Raw genomic sequence first — 11,612 nt, 5'->3', positions numbered from 1 at the left:
GACTAGGGGTGGAGAAGGCACGCCTCACATGTCAGATGTCTAACCCCAACAGAAAACTGCTGGCTTCTGAGAACACAAATGGAACATTCCCACGGGACAACTTTAAATTAACATCGGTATTGTACATGAAGCAAACAGAACCTAACATTATGTAACTAAGCTTTCCAGTCTCTCCCCAAGGCCTTGCCCCTCTTCCCAGTGACTCACAAGTGACACCTGGTGGCGATTGGAAAGCATAGCCGAGTTTCTCTAGAAGCAGAATCTGAGTCCAGTAGCCTCAGCTGACCCTCTTGCTCAGAGGCCATCAGGGAAGCCTGCTGGCTCCCAGGGGAAGATGAATCTCCCTCTACTCACAGAATCACAGAATCTCAGGGAGGCCAGGGACCAGAAAGGCCTCATGGTGTAGTGGAGAGAATTCTGACCTTCCTCTCTCCAGGCCTCAGTTTCCTTCTCTGAAAAATGAGAGATTGGACTAGACCATCTCTAAGGTCTCATCCCACTCAAAATCTTTGGGTCCCTGTTCAAACCCTCACCCCAGTCTTCTCTTCTCCAGGATGAACAACCCCAATGCCTTCATCATTAGTGACAGGAGGCTAAGGCAGACAATGGGGATACAAGACATTCAATCAAAAAGCATTTATTAGGAATCTTCTGGGTGCCAGGCACTATGCTAAGTGTTGGAGATAAAAAGAAATACAAAAAGTTTCTGTTTTTAGGGAGTTCACAGTCTAATAGGAGAGAGAACACACGTGTGTGTATTTATATACGTGTGTGTGTATGTGTGTGGCCCCCTCTACAATTTATGGGAAGAAAAGAACCAGCTCCCTGGACATGGTGGGAGAACAGAGGAAAAAAAAGAGTTTGAGATGAAATAGGAAGGAGGTCTAGGAGAGCAGAGAGTGGAAGGGAGGAGGAGCACAGCCTGGGGGCCAAGGTTTAGAGAAAGTATTATTTTTCCTTTATTATTAAATTTACACAGAACATTGTCTGGCTCCAAAAGTTTTCTGTAGAGCTCAGACTGACTTCAGAGTTGCTTCAGAGAAGCAAAACGGTGGTAAGGAATGCTTAGATCCCATGCAGTGCCTTTCGGCAGGCACCCAAAGATGTATTTTGGGTTGCCCAAATTAAATTGGCTTACCTGCCAATCTCTATCTCAAACAGTCTTTTTCTTGGAGACTTACCATGTGAGCCAATTGGCAAATGTTCTTTTTTTCCTAAAGATATTTTATTTTCCCCAATGTGCATGTAAAGACAATTTTAAACATTAATTTTTTTTATTTGAGTTCCAAATTTTTTCCCTCCCTCCCCTTCCCTCTCCTTGAAACAGTAAGCAATTTGATATACATTATACATGTTTAATCATGCAAAGCATTTTACCACATTAGTCATGAAATACTATGTGAAAGAAATCACATGGCCCAAATTAAAAAAACAAAACATGAAAAAAGTAACAAAAAGTGAAAAATAGTCTGCTTTGATCTGCATTCAGACTCCATCAGTTCTTCCTCTGGAGGTCGATGGCATTTTTCATCATGAGTCTTTTGGAATTGTCTTAGATCATTGTATTGCTGAGAATAGCTAAGTCTATCAAAGCTGGGTTTAATAAAAGTATCGTTGTTACTGCGTACAATTTGTTTTTTGTTCTGGTCACTTCACTTTGTATCAATCCATGTAAATCTTTCCAGGTTTTGCTGAAATTCGCCTGCTCATCATTTCTTATACTAGGGTAATATTCCATTAAAACCATATACCACAATTTGTTCAGCCATTCTACAATTGATGGGCACCACTTCAGTTTCCAAGTCTTTACCTCTACAAAAAGAGTTGCTACCAATAGTTTTGTATGAATAGGTCCTCCTCCCCCACTTTTGAATCTCTTTGGGATACAGACCCAATAGTGGTATTGCTGGATCAAAGGGTATGCAGTTTTGTGAATGTCTTTATGCCCTAGTCTGATCTCTACATAATATAACCTCCTAAAGAGTAGTAGAGGGAGCCCCTCATTCTTTCTGACTATCTCCCTACTAAATGGCTGAAGAAATTTCTTTCTATTTCATATTTTGGGTTTTGTTCTTGTCACTAACACTGGCCACTGAGACTGAGAAACAGGGCAAAGAGTACAGAGATGGATGATAGGTGATTGATTGAGCCTTTAAGGAGGAAGAGATGGGAGGAGAGAGAGAGAGAGAGAGAGAGAGAGAGAGAGAGAGAGAGAGAGAGAGAGAGAGAGAGAGAGAGAGAGAGAGAAAGAGAGAGAGAGAGAGAGAGAAAGAGAGAGATGATGGGTAGATACATATATACATACATAGATAATAAGATACATGAAAGATAGAGAGAAATAAATACAGGAATAGAGAAAGGTGATAGAGAGAAGCATGCTTAGATAGATGGGTAAAAGAAGATACAGACAGATAGAAATATAGATAAAGAAACTGACAGGTATATAGATGATAGATACATAGGTAGATAGATGGTTGATACATACATAGATAGATGATAAATCATACATACACAGACAGACAAGACAGGCAGAGAGAGAGAGAGAGAGAGAGAGAGAGAGAGAGAGAGAGAGAGAGAGAGAGAGAGAGAGAGAGAGAGAGAGAGAGACAGGTACGTGTTGTTGTGTTCATCCTTTATTGCAGAAGAAGACCACGCCATCAGAGAAATGATGACATGACTTGCACTTGACTTTCTTTTAAGTGAGTGAGGGCTGTGCAGGTCACCAGCCTTACTTTCTCCTCCAGAGTCATCTGAATCCAGTGACCAAATATTCATTAGAATGACTGGAGATGGCCCTGGATGCACTGGGAGACCTTGGCCCGTTTAGAGCAAGGTCTATTCAGGTACTCACTTAGGGTGAGGTAACACCCATTCATTGAATAGGCCTGTTTAAGAAGTAGTCAGGGCATGGCCCCCGAAACAGCAACAGTTACTACTGATAATCATTCTAAACCCAGGAGGGTTCAGAAGAGAGGCTTTGAGCAGGGAGAGAGGAGGGGAGGGGAGGGGAGGGGAGGGGAGGGGAGGGGAGGAGAGAGGAGGGGAGGGGAGGAAAGGGGAGGAAAGGGGAGGGGAGGAAAGGGGAGGGGAGGAAAGGGGAGGGGAAGAAAGGGGAGGGGAGGGGAGGGAAGGGAAGGGAAAGGAAGGGAAGGGAAGGGAAGGGAAGGGAAGGGAAGGGAAGGGAAGGGAAGGGAAGGGAAGGGAGGGAAGGGAGGGAAGGGGAGGGAAATGCAGTAAGGAAAGGAAGTAAGAGGGGGGAGATAATTTAGACCTCTAAATCTTATGGAAGTGAATGTTGAAAACTAAAAATTAATTAATTTATAAAAAGAAATAAATAGATCAGTGGAACAGAGTAGATATAAATTTGTTGGGTTTTAGAGGCCTTCATTCTTGAAGAGGACCATGGCATCAGGGAGGTGATACCATCACATGCAAGTGAATTGGATTTAAATGACTGAGGGCTGTGCAAAGTCACCAGCTTCACTTTCTCCTCCAGAGACATAAATTTACAGCAGCCAATGACTATAGTAACCTGATATTGCTGATTCGAGTATTTATAATACTCACAATAATGAGGACCTTCACAGTTATTCTTCAAACAGTATTTCTACTACTGTATACAACATTCTCTTCATTCTGCTCATTTCAGTTTTCGTTATTTCATGCAAATCTTTCCATGTTTTTCTAAAATCAACCAGACCATCTTTTCTTATAGCACACGAGTATTGCTTCACAATAATGTACCACAACTTGTTCGGCCATCCCCCAGTTGATGGGTAACCCCTTAATTTTCAATTTGTTGCCACCTCAAAGAGATCTTTTATGAATATTTTAGGACACATAGGTTCTTTTTCTTTTCTCCCAATTGCCTTGGAAAACTGACCTAATAATGGAATTTCTGGGTCAAATTCTTCCATCTATCTAGCCTCCTATCCAGCATCTTTCAATCCATCCATCCATCTTTCTATCCAGCCAAGTATCAATCTAATGATTGATCTTTGGATTATCTATTATATATCTATCTCTGTTGACAATCATTACCTCCCTTTGGAGAAAGGAATGTTTTCCAAGTTCACTTCACAAAGTTGTGATGATAAGAAATTTCCTTTAGGTTGCCTTTATGTGAATTTAACAGGTTAGTGATTAACAGCAGAAATATAACTAGGAATTTCTGTGTCCGGGGGCAAGTAGCACAAACTGAACCTAGGTCAAGCCCACCCTCAGTTAACTGAGAAAGTGGTAGGGGGAGGAAGGAGGAAGGAGGGAACGGGGCAGGGGAGATCTCTCCCTTCCAGCTGGCATTTACCTAGATTTGCTGAATGAATGTATGATTTAGGTATTAACAACTGTTGCTTCTACAATCCTAAAGGACTCCTGTTTTGATCAGAGCCCTCTAAATTCAGTGTTCTGGGACAAAGTCCCCAGCACTCCACCCTCTTTATGTCTCTACTTACCACCTTCTTGGTTGTTTTTCCTTCTACCAAGTGGGGTTTTCATGGTGGAGATGCTGGAGTGTTTGGCCACTTCCTTCTCCAGCTCATTTTCACAGATGAGGAAACTGAGGCAGACAAGGTGTAGTGACTTACCCAGGGTCACACAGCTAGTAAGTATCTGAGGCTGGATTTGAATTCAAGTCTTTGTGACTCCAGGCCCAACAATCTATTCACTGTGCCACCTAGCTTCCTATCACATTCTTATTCTTAGAAGCTTTGCCTCTCAGAGCCCAAAATGGCATTAGCTTTTTTGGCTAGCACATCACTCTCCTGACTCATTTGAGCATGTGCAATACAAAACAACTCCCAGAGCTTCTTTGAATGAATTATGGTCTAACCATCTTTCTCCTAGCTTGCACTTAGGAAGATGGGCAGCTAGGTGGCACAGTGGATAGAGTACCAGTGCAGGAGTCAGGAGGACCTGAGTTCAAATCCCACCTCAGACACTTGACACTCACTAGCTGGGTGACCTTGGGCAAGTCATTTAACCCCAATTGCCTCATCCTGGGTCATCTCCAGTCATCCTGATGAATATCTGGTCACTGGATTCAGATGGCTCTGGAGGAGAAGTGAGGCTGATGACCTGCACAGTCCTCCCTCACTCAAAACAAAGTCAAGTGCAAGTCATGTCCTTATTTCTCTGATGGCGTGGTCTTCTTCCGCAAGGATGGATGAACACAACAATCCAACTGACTAAATTAATTAAAAGGATGATATTGATGATACAGGTGGAAATAATAGTATTTCTTTGTTGAATGATACTCTGCAGTGAACACAATGCATCTGTGGTATTGGTGCCTGGCATTTCTTCAGACAAACCCAAGGTAGTACAACTAGGAAGACAGACAAGGACATGTGTCATTGAACCTGAATTCATTCCCATCAGTCCAGAAAAGCAGAATGATCCAACTCCTCCCCCATTGCAGTTGGTCATACAACCCAGCAGCCAAAGAAGCTGACAGAAAGGGAAGGAGAATATCCCAACTAGGAGAGAAGTAGGTAAAGCAGAAGTGCACACCTCTCCAATTTGTAGACAAAAAAATATGAAGCCAGGAAGGAGGGCATACATATTGGATCGACTAGAAAGCTACTGTGCCCAGAGGCAGCATTCAAAAAGATTTAGATACATTAGAACCATGAGACAAGGTTGTTGGGTTTTTTCCTTTTTTTTGAGGGGCCCAAAACTGCAATTGCATCAGTTTGGGGAGAAATGCCTTCCTCTGATGTAGGAATTGTCAGTAATTGAGTCTTAGATTGTTGACTAGGGCACTGAGAGGGTTTGACCTGCCTGTGAGACAAAGCTTCCTATGTTTAAGAGACAGAACTCAAGGCTTCCCAACTCCAAGGCAAGCTCTGTGTCCCCCATGGTCTAAGCTAACAGTAAGATGGAAATCAATAGGACTGAATGGAATCAATGTCTCACAACTGGGCTCAAAAGAAATCATCGGAGAAAGATCACAAAGCAAGAGATAGCTAGGTGGTCCAGTGGACATCAGTGCACAGAGTGCTGGACCTAGAGTCTGGAACATGGAAATTCACATCATAGTTTAGATATTCCTTAGCTGTGTGACCTTGAGCAAGTCACTTAGCCTCTATTTACCTCAGTTTCCTCATCTGTAAAACAAGGCTAATACTACCACTCACTTCCTGGTGTTATTCTAAGGATCAAAGGAGACAACTCCTAGAAAGTGCTATGTAAATGCTAGCTATTATTGTTGTTACTGTAGCTCCTGTCCCAATGCCCATTGGTACAAGACACTCTCCTTATTGGTGGATATGAATGTCGTGCCCAGAAGGAGTTGGCTGGCAGAGTTGGTGGGAAAACTCCAGCCCTGATCAATCCTTTCCAGAACTCTTCAAGCTTCAGGTCTTTTGTAGGGGATTCTTCAAGCATCAATTTGCCTCTGGCTTCCAGCTTCAAGAGGGAAGATGGAAGAGGTTAACCCCAATTCAGGTTGCTGAAGGAAAGACTCTGGAAACACATGAGAGTAGCCAGTAGCCTCCATCATGTCCTCATCCCCACTTTGTTACAGTAGAGACGTGGGGAAGTTTTCCTTTGGGTGAGATCTAGAACTCTCTCATGGATTAAGCTGAGTTATCCCACTCCAACTGGGAAAGTGCTTTTACTCTATTATTTGGCATATATTCATCAATGTATATCTTCTCTGATCTCCCTTTTGCTACAATTTTGGGTTTCTTTGCTTTTTGTGATGTGTGATTGGTATTAGCTGGGAAAGGGGTCAAACTTTGGCTAGAGAGCTTGGGTTTTCTCTTCTTTCATCTCAAAGTAATCAGAAATTAGATTGAAACTGGTCACATCCCCTAGCCATGACGAATAATATTTAGAGGAACAGATAATTATAATTCTAGCCTAGTACCCTGTCTCTCTGAGAAGAACAAAGTAGACTCTGGCCCCAACTTCCTGTTTCTGCTCTGATCTTCCCTGGAAAAGAGTAAGTAAGTAAGAGAAACAAGGGTAGAGATGACTAGTCTTCCTCCTTTGGAGCCACATGACAGCCCAGAAGAGATGGGTCTAAGCTCCATAAAGAGATTTCTTAAGCTCTCTCTCTCTCTCTCTCTCTCTCTCTCTCTCTCTCTCTCTCTCTTTCTCTCTCTCCACTTGCAGTCTCTAAGAATACATCTCTCTCTCTCTCTCTCTCTCTCTCTCTCTCTCTCTCTCTCTCTCTCTCTCTCTCTCTCTCTCTCTTTCTCTCTCTCCACTTGCAGTCTCTAAGAATACATTAAGGTCATTACTACTGGATTTTTCCTTCCCTCTAAAAAATGACAAAGTGATCCAAAGTTAGTTTGAATAGAATCATATTCTCCAAACTAAAAATATTTATAGGAGTAAATAGATATAATTCTAATCTGGTACCTCTCCTCCAATGCCCCTTTCAATAATAATTATTATTTTCATTTAATTATTAATTTAATAATTGTCAGTGTTGTTATTTAGTCATTTCAGTCATGTCTAAAATCTTTGTGACCTCATTTGGGGTTTTCTTTGCAAAGATACTGCAGTTCTGTATGTCCTTCTCCAGTTCATTTTACAGATGAAGAAACTGAGGTAAACAGTGTGAAGTGATTTGCCCAGGGTCACACAGTTAGCAAATGTCTGAGGTCAGATTTAAACTCAGGAAGATGAGTCTTCTTGACTTCATGCCCAGAACTCTATTCACTCTGCCACTCAGCTGCCTGTTTATCATCATTATTATTCCTGAAAGGGACATCAGAAGTCACCCACTCCAATCATCTAATTATAAAGATGAGGAAACTGATGTCCAAAGAATCAAAGTGATTTATCCGTGGTCACAAAGGAAGCAAACATCGGAGGCAGGATCCGTACCCAGGTCCGTTGGCTCCAGAACCTCCTTTCCATTCTACCATGCCACCATCCTGAGAAGGAGATGGAACTAGGTAATATTCCAGGAAAAGGTCCTCGAATGTGAGCACCCTGAGCACTCTGTGAACTTCAGCACAATTGGACAACCAGTCATGATGGTTCAACCTTAGACTACACAGGCTGGTTTAGAATAAAGGAACTACTGTAAAACCTGTCCCATGGACACTGTCCTGCTCAACCCAGATCTGGAGAGTTGTGTTCAGGATCCCATTGTAGGAAGCTCCTCAGTTAGGTGAAGAGCCTCCACAAGAGGACATTATAGGCTCACAGATTCTGGGCTGGAAGGGACTTCAGGGGGCGCCTCATTTATGGATGAAGAAAAGAGGGCAGAGAGAGTTCAGGTGACAGATAATAGCCACTATCATTTGTGTAGCATCTCCCCTGGGCCAGTACATTTAAATATTATCTCACTGGCCCAAGGACAGTTCTGAACCTGGAGTCTCTTGATTCCAAAGCCCTGCGCATGGTACTGTGCAACCAGGGCTCCAAACCATACCTGTGAGGAAATGTTGGAGGATGGCTTGGAGAGGTCCAAAGGTTGTCTCAAGTACTGAAAGGGATGTTAAGGAGAAGAAAAGAAAAATCACTCAGTTTGGCCCCAGAGGGCAGAACCTGGAGTGATAGAGAGAAGAAACAGAAAGGCAGATTTTAGTTCAGTTTAAGGGGTAAAATTTATCAATGGGAGCTATCCAACAGAAGGAAGATCAGAAGAAAGTGCAGACAAGCAGAGGAGCTTTGAAAGCTACATGTTGAATTTCTTTTATGACTAAAAGGAAATGTGCACTGCATTGAACAGAGATTCAGAGTTTGCTGTACATTCAGAGGTGGCTGGAATTAGCTCAATCCATAAGCCAATTATAAAATTTTCTGGGTGGGCACTCATGCCTCAGAAATTGACAAGTACCACAAAGTAGGGCTTGTTATGTTATTTTCTTGAGGGTCTAGACTTAAGAAAATGCCTAAGAAAGTGTTGATGATGCAGAACAAACTGAAAAGTGTGCTCTGTGTATATTTATTTTTCAGAAGTCCATTTACCTGAACCCCTCTGGACATTTTTTTCTGTTCTGCTTTGTATATGGAAACACTTGTTTTATCTGGTGTTTGTTAAGGTCAGCATTTTTTTTTAAAGCATTATAAGTGAACAAACAAACAAAATGAACCACCAAGTCCAAGAGAGCATGATACCTACTTGGTCCATGGCAAACACCGGTCAAAGGTCCAATTGGGGGAAAATGTCCCTGCCGGGCACTCTTCACAGATAGTGTTGTTTCTCTCTGTGCCTAAAAGAGAAAGAGACATGGGAGATTTAGTTCTGTGCATAGCAATAGAATCAGAGCAAAACAAGGCTGCTATGACAGTGTCTCTGGATTGGCTGATCCCATCCTTGGAAGTTCTTGTCAGAGCAAATAGTTTTGGAAACAACTCTATGGAATAATCCCCAGGCCTGTGGCAAGAAATGAATATTTTTAATGTATTTCGTTTTTTCATCACCTACATTACCCAGTGTTTCCTTTCCTTTTGGGTTAACAATCAATTCTCTGGAGGAGAAAGAAGGAACATGGCATGTTTTTAAGTTTTTTAAGTTTAACTATAATAATGTTATTATTAACATCTTTTCTCAATCACTGTCTTAAATCTAACCAACTAAGAAAGCAATAAATTAAGCCCTGATTTATACTGCTTTCCCATTTCTGAAGTGCCAGTGCTCACATTGAAAATTTAACAACCAGGGGCAGAGCCAAGATGCCAGGGTGAGAACAAGTGCTCACCTAAGCTCTAAGACAAACTCTTTCAAATACTTCTAAAGAGAGAATGTGAACAAATTTTAGAGTGGCAGAATATAATAGGAGACAGAGTGTGGCAGATTTCCAACCCAGGACAACCTGGAAGGTCAACAGGAAGGACCTGTTGCATAGGGCTGGGGGAGTGCACAGAACACAGGCTGTACCAGCATGGAGCAAAGCTAAGCAGGAAACCCTGGGGGATCTGGAGCAGCAGCAGCACTGCGGATTCTCAAACATATCAGTCCAGGAGGGGAGTCCAGTGGAACTAAGTGAGAGAGAAACACAGAACCCCAGGTAACAGCAACAAGCACTCCTGAGACTATCAGGCTGCAGATTGAATGTCTGTAAGTCACCTACTTGAACTTCCAGAAGCCAAGATAGCAGAGTGATCAGTAAGTGCTCATACCCTCCCCTTGTTGATCTTGAAAAACCCACAGAATATTTCCCCAGGAAAAATCCTGGAACAGTGGGATCAGCCAAAGGAGTAAACAGCTTCTTAGCCCATGAAGCTAGAAAAATCACAAAGTGGGGGTACAGTGACTGAAAGGGACCAGTGTAGGACTGGAGTTGTCCCAGACAGCCCCACCTCAGCAAACCTGGAAGAGATCCTGAGTCCCAAGGGGGTGAAGTGCATAATCACCAACACCAGGACCCCAGGAGTACCTCAGCATGGCCAGGGAATCGGGAAGACATTAGTGCAGATGGGATTCACCAACTTCTGAGTTTGTGTATGCTGTAGCTGAGTAGAGTAGACCTCCTGTGGCCAGACCACACCTCCCCCAAATTTAACACAACAAGCTCCAGAGTAACTCTGGGGAAACTCAGAAAGACTTCATCCGACCTCTGCTTTGACACACCATCCAGCTCAGGACCAGGTAAGCTGCAGCGTTTTAGCTTCTAGCTGAAAGAACCACAGGCCACAATACACAAAACCTCAAGTTCTAAGCACAAGAACCTTGGGACAGAGCCTCCTGTGCCCCAGAAGCAGAGATCCAATTTAAAAGCCAGGAAAAGGATGATCATCATAAGCAAGAAGCAAACCAGAAAAGAAAAGACCATAGAATCTTTCTATGAGGACAAGGACCAAAACACTAATACCAAAAAGGTCAGTATTGAGACTGTACTCTCATCTGAAACTTCAGAAGAGAATATGAACTGGTATCAAGTCCAAAGAGCATGAATGGGATGAACTCTCCCATAAAACAGATATAACAGAATGAATTAAAAACCATAATCCAACAATATGTTGTTTGCAAGAAACACATTTGAAATGGAGGGATACACACAGGGTGAGGGTAAAAGGTTGGAGCAGAATGTACTATGCTTCAGATGATGTAAAAAAAAAAAGCAAGAGTGGCAATCTTAATCTCAGACAAAGCAAAAGCAGAAGCAGAACTAATCAAAAGAAATAAAGAAGGAAACTACATTGTGCTAAAAGGCACCATCGACAAAGAAGCAATATTGTTACTAAATATATATGCTCCAAGTGGTTTAGCATCCAAATTCTTAGAGAAGTCAAGGGAGCTACAGGAAGAAATAGACAGCAAAACTATACTAGTGGGGACCTCAACCTTCCCCTCTCTGAACTTGATAAATCTAACCTCAAAATAAACAAGAAAGAAGTTAAAGAGGTGAACAAAACTCTGGCTAAGGTAGATATGATAGACCTCTGGAGAAAATTGAATGAGGATAGAAAGGAATATGCCTTTCTCTCAGTGGTACATGGCACATATACATGTACTAGGGCATAAAAACATCACAATCCAGTGCAGAAAGGCAGAGATAGTCAATGCATCCTTTCAGATCATAATGCAATAAAAATTATATGTAATAAAAGGATATGGAAAGATAGATAAAAAATTAATTAGAAACAAAATAATCTAATCCTAATGAATGAGTGGGTTAAAAAACAATCATAGAGACAATCAACAA

At 42.1% G+C, this 11,612-nt stretch overlaps 1 protein-coding gene across 2 annotated transcripts in view; it reads right to left on the bottom strand.

Moving 5' to 3' along the window:
• Positions 1-1,334: 1,334 nt before the first annotated feature.
• The window catches only part of LOC140504073 (tumor necrosis factor receptor superfamily member 14-like), a 29,888-nt gene continuing 19,610 nt past the window's right edge, over positions 1,335-11,612 (bottom strand). For both annotated transcript variants that reach the window (XM_072608608.1, XM_072608609.1), the window contains exons 5-6: positions 9,086-9,176; positions 1,335-5,326 (exon numbers count right to left, since the gene is read on the bottom strand). In XM_072608608.1, coding sequence (XP_072464709.1) covers positions 5,107-5,326; positions 9,086-9,176 — 311 coding nt within the window. In that variant the 3' untranslated portion in view covers positions 1,335-5,106. The remainder of the gene's footprint in view (positions 5,327-9,085; positions 9,177-11,612) is intronic.

The sequence above is a fragment of the Notamacropus eugenii genome, chromosome 5 (genome assembly GCF_028372415.1).
Source record: "Notamacropus eugenii isolate mMacEug1 chromosome 5, mMacEug1.pri_v2, whole genome shotgun sequence".
NCBI lineage: Eukaryota > Metazoa > Chordata > Mammalia > Diprotodontia > Macropodidae > Notamacropus > Notamacropus eugenii.
This window is presented reverse-complemented; position numbering and strand designations above follow the sequence as displayed.